Genomic DNA, 13,919 nt, shown 5'->3' with positions numbered 1-13,919 from the left:
GATTTTGAAAAATTTTTGCCCTAAAGGGGTGAAATAGGGGTTCAAAGTTTGTATGGAAAAAAAATTAAATCGGCACCGATTTTTATAAAATTTGAAATTTTTACTCTTAAAAGTATTTAATTGAACACGTGTTTCATCGTTTTCTAGAATTCTCCCCCTAAAGGTGCAAATAAGGGGTTGAAAGTTTGTATAGATTTTTTTTAAATCGGCACAAATTTTTATAAAATTTGAAATTCAGACTCTTAAAAGTATTTAATTGAACACATGTTTCATGGTTTTCTAGAATTCTTCCCCTAAGGGTGCAAATAAGGGGTAAAAAGTTTGTATGGAAAAATCTTTAAAACGCCTCCGATTTTTATAAAATTTGAAATTTAGACTCTTAAAAATATTTCATTGAACACATGTTTCGTGGTTTATTAGAATTCACCCCTAATTACGCAAGCGAAGCTGCGCGCGTCCGCTAGTAAAATATATACACAATAAATAGTATATTTGAGTGATATGATGATATAATATGAATATTATATTTTCTTGCTAAGAACAAAAAATCAACATAACATAAAGTTTTTAATGACTTTATAGCTTACTTACGTAATAAAAGTAGTCTTGAACGATTCTAAAATTCATCCCTTAGGAGTTGTAGCTAGGACTAAATTTTTATGTAAAATTAAGTGATTTTCAACCTCCGATAACTACAAAGTTGTGATAAGTAAATTTATATATTAAATACAATATAATGAGAATTTAATGTCTTCTTCTAGATATTCGGCATTAAAGTTGACTATAGATGTTTATAGGATACATAGCGGTCTGCGCACCGCCGCGGTTAATTTTCCGGGTGTAACGAGATAGCATCGGAGGGGAATGCTCATTTCTTTTATCATTCCTTTTTTTGTCTAAAGCTCTGGTTCCGTAACGTAGAATAATATTCTTGCGCAACGGTATCGGGTGGGTATTGCCGAAGTGGTGGACTGAGGAAATCAGTCCTGGGCGGGGCTTCGTGAGTAATGGAACTGCGAGCATGAGGAGGGTCCACTTATGTCACGGTATGCTATGATTGATAATGTTACTTCAAGTAAAAACACTGACCCTTTGTAACATTAACAAATATATTGGATACAAATATTGTGTTGCGCAATTGTTTGCTGATGTCCTTGGAGCTGAAACCTCTCATTTTCCATGACAACGGTTAGATAAAAAATGAGAAAACTAATAACGTAGTATATACAAATGTCTGAACAGTGTAATAATAGCTGAATAATATTAATTCATATTTATTTTAATTAAGCTATTATACGAACAAAGTAATTACAATAATGAACTAATTCTAATGTATCCATTAAATGGTACGCGACATATCACTAATATTAGTTGGGTTTAGTAGGCCTTTATTACACAGTATGTTTTAAATTGTGAAAATATATATACAATAGATTTTTTTATATAAGTACATATTCATATTTGGATATACTTAATTACTGGTTGGTCGAAGTAAACGAAATTAGCTGACGCTTAAAGTTTTGAGTTTTGGTTAACTATTGAGCTCGTAAATGGGCGGTGTTTGTGATGAGTGGTTAATGGGTTGAATGGGGGGCTATGTAAAATGCTTACACATATTATGTACCTATCTAAGAATAATGGTACTTTTTAATGTATTATATCTTTTATCTGTAGGTTTCTTGTATATTATAATTAATTTTAGTATGAATGTGATTAAACACGAAGGCTGCTTTATGTAATATTTATAATTATATAGTTTTTTGTGACATTTTTTACGATTTTTTTTATTTTATAAACTTTTTCAATGTCTTACAGCACTGTAGGCCTGTTTACTAAGTACCTACATAATGTTTTTTTTACTAATTTAATTTAATTTAAGAACTAAAAACAAAAATAGAATCTTTAGAAAGTAAATCCTTTTTTATTGTAGACAAGTATAAGAATGTTTAAAAAGCCAATCCCTGAGGGTGTAAACTGGGTAAAACTTAGACGGAAGTTACTTTTTAAGTAAAAAGGAAAATTCTTAAGATATATGTATCTCAGAATAATAAAAAAATGTAGGTATTATATATTTTCAAGGAGAAGTAATATAAACATAAGGGTTTCAGAATTCATTTATTTCTCATACAGAGTTGCAATGCTATGTATAATTTATAAAGTATCTACACTAATTTAATTTTGTATCTAGATTTTAATTTAGTAATTTGTTTTATAAATATAGATTAAATAGATATTGTTACAAACATATACAGTTGAAATAAATTGGTAAAAAGAATTAATGGATAAAAAAATACTGAAATAATTGTTAGATCATTTCACTTACACAAATTATACTAGTCGATTGTAAAATGAAACCTGCACTTTTCAATGCAATGAGCTGGAATCAAAATTTCGTAGATACCAGTGAACACTTGGAATTTTATTTATGCAGCAAACATATCAAAATAATGTAAATTATCCTGATTTATATTGCAGTGGTGGCCTGTGCGTTACAGTGCGGTCACATTTGATAACAGAATTCGTAATTTTAATTTGAATATGTTGCTAGCACAAGAATTTTCACTTTTTTCAATTTTACGTTTATTATTTTGAGTTACGCACAAGTAGTTATTATTTTTTGTGATATATAATAATAATGTACCATATAATATTTTTTGACGTTGAATCATTGAGTTGATCATCGATCATTGAGTTGATCATTCATCGTTATAAGAATGAAAGTAAATTACAACTACAATAACTGTTTAGTTCAAGCAGGCGAAGCCGATAACGGATAGCTATTTCTGAATAAGTTAATACTAAAGACCATTTTTAGCCCATTTTTGTGAACTGTAGAAAAAAAATATTCTAAAGTAGCCTAAATAAACCTAATTGCTATGTCTTACAAGTCCTTCATTTTTTTGTTGAGACACTATTACATACTTGAAAGCTGTAACTAAAGAATTTCTTACTTAATCGAATCACAAATTGCTATACGGGTTCTTCAGTGTAGTAAATATACTTTGGATTGAAATTTTGTAGAAGTTTCGTAAAGTAACCAAGTTTCATTTTGAAGTTGTGGGGTGAATATTAACGACTTGGGTTTGTTTCACTTTTGCCTTTCGAGTTGGCCATTTCGTCAGATAATTAATATTAATAATGAATACACTTTACATATACTTTGCCAAAAGGTCATTTCCGAAGACATTATTGACAACTAGAAAAAAAATATTTTGTGCTTATTATTTATTACTTACTTATCTTTATGTAACCACAAAGACGAGGAGCCCGATTTCCGCAATCAACGTCCATTTTTACATTCACTCAATGGTTATTATTTTTTACTTTGACTGAAATGTAAAATATGACATAATTACAGCTTATTACAATTCAAAAATAAAAAACTAATAAATAACTCAGCTTCGCTGTACCTATCCTGCACATAGCAGAGTAGGCAGAGGGAACCTAGTGCTAAGACACTCTATTCCCTACGCCGAATTTTATGCGGTGTTGAGTGGCGGAACTCAACTCCAGGCTTTTACCTTGGCGACGAAATGAAAAAATCAATAAACAATAATTAATTCCCCAAAGTGGGTATCGAACCCACAACTGTCACGATACATTCACACGTTATGAGCCCCTGTGCCTCACGGCCTCAATTATATTATAAAATAAACTCACTATTAGTAATTATGCTTTAAATTTAAATTATGTTGCATATTGTATGAACATCATTTGCTGCCATACCTATTGCAATTGAATTCTTTACCCATATTGATTTTACGGAGAATCTCTTCTCTTCACTAAAATATTCCATTAACTTCATTCCCTCGGTTATAATAATTATCAATATTGATCATATTAGTATTGATCAGATCACTTTCCGTACTTCCAGGTTTCGGGTAATAAATTTTCGGGGATATCATAATTTATTTATATTGAAGTATACTTCATTTCACATGTCTATACTTGATTAACTTAATAATGAAAAATGTAAACGAGAGCATTTCAGACAATGTCATTTGTTCGCTCTAATGTCGCGGCATAGAATTCCGCCACTCAACACGCAACACCTCTAGAATTCAGTATAGATTCAGGATAGTGGAGAGCGGAGTGTATTAACTCTAGGGTCCCTCTCCCTATCCTGGAGCTGTAAACAAGAAAGGCATCGTAACAACGCCAATATGTCGGAATTAATTACGCAATGTACTGCATCATATACGCCGTAAATATTGGTGCGGTGGCCAGAATTACATAGTAACTTTTAGCGTACGTCGAGTTGTCGACGCTAATGCCTCACGATTTATATTCATTGCTCAGTATGAGATAGGGTATATACGATGTGACATGTTTTGTGTTTCCTGCGCGCCCGTGTGACGCGGTTGTCGCTTGGTTCTCTTGTTTTTAATGTTGGTAACTTCCGCAAAAATATAAAGAAATGTTAATTATTGTTAAAATCTTGATATCCTGTATTATTTATAATATAAAAAATGATTGGTCATCGTGGTGAGAGTTAACGCGACGGTTATAGGTTCAGTCCCCATTCGGGGTAACAAATTTATTAATATTTTAATTTCTTCGCTCTCATGCCAAAGCAAAAATAGAGTAGAGTTCCAAAAAAATTCAGCGAAAAATTATTAATGGAGTATCTTAACATGAGGATTTCTCTGTCTATCCTGCTATATGCGGGATACAATGCGAAACTGAAAAAAAAAACAAGTAAATTAAAATATTTAAATTATAATAAATATTGAACACTTCAAAAGTCAGATGATACGATTAATATTAATGAATTAATATTAATTGATGTTAATTGAAAATATACACATCGCGAGACATAAATCGCTTAGGTACTCCATTTTATAATTCACACTTCGACATCCACAAGCACAAAATTGACACACAAAAGGCCTATCGAATATCGAATCGCCTTATTACGGAAAGTGCCAGAGTGCGGAACTAATTGCGTTTATTTTGTATATAAACCAGCTTTTCAGATAGCATTTCGGTTTTACTTTTAGAGTTGGCTGTATCGCTACATGTAAGCAGGTGTTCCAATAAACGTGGGTACCTAGTGGGTGGGTGGTTCTTTCAGCTCACGTTCTCAGACTCGTAACAGCGAGGCACTCCGCTTATATGAAATACCGTCTTTATGGTTACTTATTGTCATGAATATCGTAGCCGCATTGAACATTTACGATTCTCTTTATTTGCTTGTTTTTTGTTTACATATTTTAGGTTTGATAGGTAGGTAGGATAGGTAGAATATAAGAATCTATTTACGGTGCCTCTGTTATTAATTCTTTTTCGGTTCACGCTGTATTTGAGATACATCGCTCTCTATTTTCCGAGCTCTGGAGGCATTGCGTGTCCACCAGAAAAATGAAAATACTGAATATTTCATTTCCTCGAATAGGAATTGAACCTACAACCTTTCACATTTACAGTCACACGCCAGTGCCCCTGCGCCACAATTGGGTTCTGGTCTGTTATTAATATTTACTTAAAAAATTAAAATTGTTGGCAGATACGTAAATTTAAAATGCTTTATATCTTTTAGAAACATGCATATATGTATGTATAATTTCATATAATATACAAGAATAATTAGGTTCTCGTATAATATATTCTACGTTCTTTTAAAGCTCTTATTTATCCTCCCATTTTTTGCTATGAAAGCGAAGTGTAACTAAAACTTACAAAAGATATGTGTGAATAAAAATTCGTAATTCAGAGGTAGACGTACGTACGTCTTTTACATTCATCGTAATAGAGTTACGTATGAAAGCGTGGAAATTGTTGAATTCGACTCCTGTACATTTTCTGGCTGCTAAATCTAGTATATCCTGTTACGAATAAACTACGCAAAATAGCTGTGTATATCGTCTCAGTGACTCCAAGTTGCCGCCGTTAAATCTTCTTAAGCCTACCTTAATCCTCCTCCCTATTGAGCGCATTTTCTTGTGTTCAAATATGGCGGCTATAAGCTAAAGTATCAACGCATGCACGTACACTTTTGTATATTGAAGAATACATGGACTGGATATAAACTTTATAAATATTTCCTATAGTCATTTTTCGCAATATAAATTTATTTCTATTAAAATATGATATTAGAGGCCATCGTGGCGCAGGAGTAGATTACCAACTAAAGGAAATTCATTATCATTTCATTCATGTCTCAAAACCAGGTTTGAAGCGAAGAATCGAGTGCCTGGCACTACGTTCTCTCTTCTATATACGAAATTTAGTGTAGTGAAGTTAAAAAACAATTTTTCCTCCAGTAATTACTAGGTGCTAGGTAGGTAAGTAGGCTTAAGGACTCTTAATAGACATTAATATTTATATTGTAAAAGTGTGTACTATAAATATATTTTACAGTAGTTATTAACTTATCGTATTATGTTTTATTTATAACATTTGCGAATAGCTTATTAATAATGGTTTTAAACATTTTCTCGATAAAGGGAACGAGAAAATTATGTATAAAATTGTAGAAAACTTCTAGGTAGTTTTGTGTTGTTTAAACATAATTATATACCATACGAGAGAGAACATAGCAGCGCTCTTTGTTTTGTTTCTTCTGTCTTTCGAAAAAGTACAAGAAAAGTAATTTATTAAACAGTTTCCGTACATGTGTGGATGTATATGTTTTTATGTGTATTTCTATTTCAATTCAGTGTCGTCCCTTTACAGTCCATTTTGATAAATGAGGTGTTTATCCATTTACCAAACAAGCAAACTGTAATAAGCTTATAATTCCCTTGAGTGATTTGCGTATAATAGTTTTTATATTTAACGTTATTAACATTAAGGATATAATTATGTACGTCCTGAAATAGTTGAATTTTTGTAAATTAATAATTTTGCTTTAAATTAATAATTGGTGGAATATGGGGAGCTCCCTCTTCCTACTACCCTGCTATATGCACGATACAGCGTTAAGCTGAATAAAAAAATTGCTTAAGTGTTTATATTATAATACTTTTCTTTAATATTTGCGGCTTGTAATCTTAGAAAGCGACATTCCCAAGAAAACCATTATGCTAAGTATGTGTGCGTGCTGGGTCGTTTACATCTATACTGAGAAACTTTGATCAAAGTTAGGCCCGTAATTACATTTGAACATCCTGTACTTGAGAAGTTATCTTCTTAGTTTTGGACCTTTCTTTTGAGCGGAACTGACAAGTTTTCTTCGATTGGCGAATGTGAAGAAAAATGAAATAGAATTGTGTTCATGTGTGAAAATACAAAGCAATAGTTTTGAGAGAACTCTCTAGTGGCAAATGCAGTCGACAGGTGTAGTTCGCCGCCAATGCTTACGTGACTTCGAAACAATGACTCGTGAGAAATAATATGACATTATTGTGTTATTTCAGTTGACTTTGCCGCATGCTGACTATGAATAGTTTACTCCAGCACCTAATCATAATGTAATACTTGTATAGAAAATATATAACAAAGACAAAGCGAAATTGCTCGAGAGGTTTCAGATCACACCTGTTATTTCATAATAAATCTGAAAAATATTTTGACATATTTTTGCCCAGACCTCCAGAGGCCCTCTTTTATTGTTTTTGAGCTGGGGCTCTTATTTTCTGTACAATAATAACGTTTAAAGAAGAAAATGCAATTTAGTAAAATAACTGCCGAAATAATAATAATAATAATATTGTTCTGATATGATTTTTCTTTTAATGACAGGCAGAAACAGGGTAATTTTACAAAATAGCAGCAGTTTGCGAGACCCAGATTTCATTTTATATATAATCCTAGCTCGATAGAAAGTAATACAATTGCATTCGTAATATTGAAGTCCACCAAGAATTCTCTTTTAGTATCCAATTATCGATAAAGTTGTTTTTCCTTTAAATATAAATCACCATAATAGAGTTCTTATTATTTTTTTACTTTTAATATGATTTAAAAAAATATTTTATATTGTTGAGTTTATCATAAACTAAATTTTGTCTTAGAAAATTGAATGGTGATTATTTCATTTATGTTTTAATAAATAATTATACCTATGTATTTTTAGAGTTGATATGTTTGTGCAATTTACTTATATTTTTATATATTTTTCCTCTTTTCAGGTAAATTTTGTTGGCATCTACTTGTGAGTGATACTACTAATAATAATTTATATTATATATTGTTATATAAACACAAGATTATTATTCCGTAAATGTAAAAAAGGGAGGATCAACACCAGGTTATCTCTGTCTTTTCATAGCAGAAAATCCGGGAAAAGTAGCCTATAATAGTTAAAGTTTATATTTCTGAATTTATTTTATTATATGTTAATAAAATTTACTTAAAAAGCAAAAAAAAAATCAAACTCTACTTTAGGCCTCGGTTACAACGTTATAATTGAAATACATAAATACTTGTAAGGTACACCAGGCCGTTAACAGGTCGATTATGCGAACCCATGAAGTGCGTACTCGGGCGGAACGGGACCCCCGCCGTGCCTAATGACGGGTCACGCATTCAAATAGCCTGATTCCAATTCGATCGCTTAACGTTTAGATGTTCACATTAAATTAATTTTCGTTATTTCGGAAACAATACCGAAAATCGATATGCAATCATATAAATGTAATAGAGGCCAGTCTGGGCTCAGGTTTATGACTCTAAACGCTAGGTTGTAGGTTCAAATACCACTCAAGAAAATCAAATATTTTACTATTTTAATTTTGCTTGTTCTGGTATTGGGGCAAAGCGAGGCGTTGGGTTCCGCAACTCAACACGCCAGTACAGTACCTCTAGAGTTCGGTGTCAATGAGGAACGAGTGACACCAGATTTCCTCTGCATACCTACTATCTGCGGAATACAAAGAACAGCTAAAAAAAATTAACAATTATTGGCCAACTGATACAAACTCCATAAAATTTAGATAAAGTTTGATGACCTACTACTAGTACATGTTAATCAAGGTTAGTTGCTTTTATTAATATTTTAATATATTATCTATTACATAATTTAAAAAAGTTAAAAGTTACCTTATAATAGATGGACGGTATGGCGATCACTTTTCAAAGTAAAAATATTTAATTAATATGAAAGCCACAGAATCGTAATTAAATTTCATGTATCCAAGTACTTCTGTTATATTTTGTAAATATGATTACAATTTAAGTCGAATAGCTGCTTATACCAGGATTTATATTAAAATATTTCTGGCTTATTGTAAAATTCAACAAAGACACAACTCGAAATTTATGTATTTTAAATCTGAGTGAATGCATATGAGGTATCGCATCTGCACAGTGCACTACCTACTTTTATTGCCTAGCTTTGGCGTATTCTAGAATTTGTAGAGTTTAATATAAAACATAAAATACGGCGTTAAATTGATATAAAATTTCTTTCATATATATATGGAACAAAAATCTAGGAGTTCTGCCAAGTGTCAGGGAAGTTCAAAATTTCTTTTAAACACGCCTGATTTATTTGATAGTGAATACTGATAAGGATTTTAAAAGCTTTATAAATTTTAAATTAATTAAAATAAGTTTTATACCTGTAAGATACGTAAATATATATATATATAAAAAATAACCTAGTGTTCAGACATTCCGTTCCATTTTTTGCCGAATTCTGGAGGCATTGAGTGTTAAGTGGCGGAACTCAACGCCGCGTTTTGCCTCGACACCACTCGACACAAGAAAATGTAAATATAGATATAAATAAATATTTCATTTTCACGCGGGATCGAAGTATCAACCTGTCGCCTTTGCAGTCGCACGTGCCACTGCGTCATGATAGCTTTTTTCCATAATATTTTTTATCTTTTATGTGGGTGTATCTTTTTATATTAGATGTAAAAATAAATAACATAATGTTAAGTTATAGTTTTCTAAATCCCTTATATTATTATATTATCTAATTCAGCAATGAATGATACTGTAAAGGTCTTTTTTTTAAAGGTAAAGGTCTAGCTAGATATATATACCTACATAGATTTTTTTGCAAATCATTATCTGTTGAAATTAATTAACTGGCTGACTCGACATATTTTCCGAGCATCCACTCTAGTCTTGAGGGCATTACGAAGTCCCTGCCTTATCTTTAACCACTTAAATCATAAAATACTCCCTTATATCGTTGAGAAATTGTGAGAGCAAAATCTTTGATTAGCTCTCCGAATATAATTGAAATCCGTGATTAAAGGACATGAAAACTTGTAAACAATTTGAAATGGCCAGGATAATGGATGAAATCCTTTTAGCATGCATTAGTATGCGACTACATAATTCGGTGGGAACGGGCGTCATTGTTTGGTGGCGGTAATTTATATTGTGCTTTGCGAAATTAGCGAGGCCACAGCAGCCCAGGTGCCGCCCTGCGCCATTACCACGGGGATTTAGTCGGTGGAGCACGGACTTTAACTAAGACCGCGTAATCTTTTGTGTAATTGTCGTGCCCATTAAAAATGTATTAAGCTCGGTGTTCTTAATTTAATCTGTGAAAAACCAGCGCCACGTTGTGAATTATAAAAATTAAAATTTGTGACAAAAAAATATTACTTATTACTGAGTTATTTCTTTCTATTGTAATTTTATTAGTTAGTAAAGAGTAGATAGGGCTGTAATAATGCTACAAATATTTAAAAAAAGACCTGTTTACTTTATACGATGGTTTTAAAACCAAATGATCCAAACCAGCCAATAAACTCCTTTCTCCTTCGTTTTTCATACAATTTTTTTTGTTACTATTGAATACCCCGTGTTTGTGTATCTAAGTGTTATTCCTTGTATCCTTTCATTTGAAAATAACATGAGTTTCAAATATAAATATTCCTCAGCCTTATACTATATTAATTTTTCGAGCACGTACATTTTTCGATATTTGTTTAAAACATGAGCTGTATAATGTATAAAGACACTTCGTAAGGGAATTGCGAGACGTATCTAGGGAAAATTCTTATTTGGGAGCAGCGCTGCGAACGAATTACTGTTCGATTTTCAATTGAGATTTTCTATTAAATTTGCCCGCTCGTTCTTGGAAGGTTATTATGAAGAGATATGTACGTACGGACCATTCTCTCAATATACTTAAACGGGGAATTTAATAAAAACAACCAATCAAAGTTTCCTTGTATTTCCTTCTTCGTCGAATATAACGGAGACGATGATGCATAGGCATAGATATATACTCGTATACTTTTGACTTATTGTAGTATATTATGGTTTTATTGTTCTGATCACAATTTTAATACAATATAAATTGTTAGCGTCGTTATGCACGAGGATCTTGAAGGTAAAGGTTTCGTAAAAAAATTTTGGGCCTAAAAACTTTTTGGATATTTCTTGCACATCCATATTTATTTCATAATGTCCCTGTTAACAAAAATAAATGAATTTAGCATTTCGTTATTTACGTTAATAATAATAGACTTATGCATGTTGTTCTGATTTTTTCAATAAATATGGCAGATTTGTTTTATAACTTACCTTATGAATGTAACAATTATTTTCTGTCAAGTTATAGGTTTTCTTTAAAATGGGCCCTAGAAAAAAGTGTTGGCAAGGCTGGCTTGTATGGTATTTCAACATCGCGTCAGTGTGGTTTGCTTTTTTGACGATAACTTTAGCCTGTAAACATTTTATATATATTTAAATGAAATACATAATTATATATAGTAATATCAATAGTTTCTTACATTTTTTACGGGACACTCTTTTTGAATATCCGAAGTTAACCGAACGCTAGACTTATCCGGAGCAGTGTAAAGGTTTAATATAGTGCATTCTCCTGCTTTTGGCCCTTTGCATTGTTCAATTGACATTAATTCAGTTTTATATGGACCCTAAAACAATCATTTATTTAAATATTAATATGAAACGTGAAGAATTATTTTTTTAGGTTACTTCTAAAAAAATCTGCTTCTGACTGTATCTCGCAAGAGCAGGGTAAGCAGAGCAGAATTCTGGAGGCATTGCGTGTTGAGTGGCGGAACTCAACGACGCGCTGCCAAGCTTTGCCATAGAGCAAGTGAATGAAAATTGAAATTTAATTAAAAAAATATTTCCTCGAGTGCGGATCGAACCCACAACCAGTTGCGTCTACACTCACAGCCTTGTGCCCCTGTCATTTCACTAGCTGAACAACACATAAATATTTAAAAAATAGGCTTTTCAAAAGCTACTTACATATTCCATTTGTGCTTGACATACTATACCAATAGATGTATATCGAAATGTCCATATAAAAAAAGATAAAATAATCCGTTTCATTTTTAAAATCTTATGATATTTCTATATGTGGCACTTACGTGGCTGTTCTACGTTATTACGTATATGCGAAAAAAGCTTTTATATACAGATAGATAAATGTTGCAATTTGCTCATATGAATGGGACACACTAGATTATACGGTCTAACATTTTATTGTTAAAACAAAAAATAATTTCCTGTCATTTGTTTGATTTTACATTGTCATTGCCAAACAATCAAGTTTGATGCAAAATCTACTGGTTATTGTTTTCAGTAATAACTGACTATTATTCTGATAATCAGTATATATTTTTAACCGACTTCAAAAAAGATAATTCTGACCGTAGGTTATTTTGACTATTCTATTCTTCTTCTTTGTATGTCATTTAGTCATGTTTATAGAAATTCCTTTATAAATTTTATAGCAATTAGATCATCACTTTTCACAACAATCTCAAAAGTGAATAGAAACAAAAACACTTACTACATATACGTGCTATTACGTATGCATAGCATAGCTTAATGCATTCCACCATTAAGTATCACCTGTGACATCGACCATTCTTTGCTCGTTTGCCCCTCGAGTGCATTATTTATATTTTCATAGCTTTTCAAAACAATTTCATGAACATACGTTAAACTAAATGAAATTTATAATAAGTTGAAATATAAATTTATGACAAAATAATTAAATTTTCGTCCAACAGATTTTCCACTAACTAGAAATTGAAAGCACAATTTAAATTCTAGAGGACAAAGCAATACAATACCCTAGTATGATTCGAATTGCTAAGTTGTTCTTGCATTTAACTAAATTCTATAGATTACACTCGACCAGACGTTTCTATACTGATTGTGCCCAGACTCTCGACCTCCCCGTTCGCCGGCTTATGTGGCGATCACTGAGCTTAGTCTAAATTGCAACGAAATGAACTTGAAAGCTTGTCCACTCGGTGAATTTTATTTAAGTATAGTTTGCGGACCGCAACTTCGCCTGCGACGCTTAAATTTGACTTCAGAAAAGATGAAACGTTTGTTTGTGACATAGATCGATAACAATTAATATCGTTCGTATAGAATATTATTACTGGAATTAAAATGAATCGAAATATATAAAATTATCAATTGACGCCAGTCGTGGTGTGCACAAGTGTGTGACTGTAAACCTAATAGGTTGTGGGTTCGATTACATTACAAATATGTAATATTTTCATTTCTTTACTCTCGTATCGAGGCAAAGCGTGGCGTGATGTTCCGCCACTCAACACGCAATACCTCCAGAATTCACAGGAGAGTGGGCAACAGAGTCTCTTAACATCAGGCTCCCTCTGTCTACCCTGCTATATGCTGAATACAGCATGAAGGCGAAAAAACCATTTTCAAAAATGTGATGACATTTTTATATCTCATAGCACATATTTTATAAAACGTCTGCAATAACAATAACTTTAAATTCAAAACGAGGACGGTACGTTTTATATACGAGTATATGTCGTTATATAAAAAACTTTTTTTATATAAACTTTTGCATTTAGAGTGGCCGAAGAAAATTGATTTAAATTGTTGTTCACGTACAGCTGTCGAATTTATTAACGGTTTAATAAAGACTTGTTGGGGCCTTGCCGGGTTGGACCCCGCCCTCGTCCACGACCGCTGTCGCTCAGAATAAGGATACTCGTCATATCCTCACCGCAATTTCGCTATTCATATGGATAGTGCCG

General features: G+C 32.1%; 2 protein-coding genes across 8 annotated transcripts in view; one reads left to right on the top strand and one right to left on the bottom strand.

The window, feature by feature from the left end:
* CadN (neural cadherin) overlaps window positions 1–13,919 on the top strand; it is a 240,619-nt gene that overhangs the window by 52,706 nt on the left and 173,994 nt on the right. The gene's annotated exons all lie outside the window — the stretch shown is intronic.
* On the bottom strand, window positions 11,068–11,795 carry LOC146541394 (uncharacterized). Its single transcript, XM_085196498.1, has 3 exons — window positions 11,646–11,795; window positions 11,437–11,577; window positions 11,068–11,322 (listed from the first exon to the last, which is right to left on the bottom strand). Exons 1-3 carry the CDS (start codon window positions 11,769–11,771, stop codon window positions 11,167–11,169), a joined length of 423 nt encoding a protein of 140 aa, XP_085052624.1. The 5' UTR covers window positions 11,772–11,795; the 3' UTR covers window positions 11,068–11,166.

This window comes from Heliconius melpomene, chromosome 1 (assembly GCF_056956725.1).
Source record: "Heliconius melpomene rosina isolate 202511_hmr_F chromosome 1, ASM5695672v1, whole genome shotgun sequence".
NCBI lineage: Eukaryota > Metazoa > Arthropoda > Insecta > Lepidoptera > Nymphalidae > Heliconius > Heliconius melpomene.
The sequence above is the reverse complement of the archived record's forward strand: the minus strand, read 5'-3'. Positions and strand labels throughout refer to the sequence as shown.

Coding starts and splice junctions, on each gene's coding strand:
- LOC146541394 (XM_085196498.1), bottom strand. CDS start 11,771: ATGTCAATTGAACAATGCAAAGGGCCAAAAGCAGGAGAATGCACTATA. Junction 11,578..11,645: donor AAGAGTGTCCCGTAAAAAAT/GTAAGAAACTAT, acceptor AAATGTTTACAG/GCTAAAGTTATCGTCAAAAA. Junction 11,323..11,436: donor ATAATTGTTACATTCATAAG/GTAAGTTATAAA, acceptor TTTTGTTAACAG/GGACATTATGAAATAAATAT.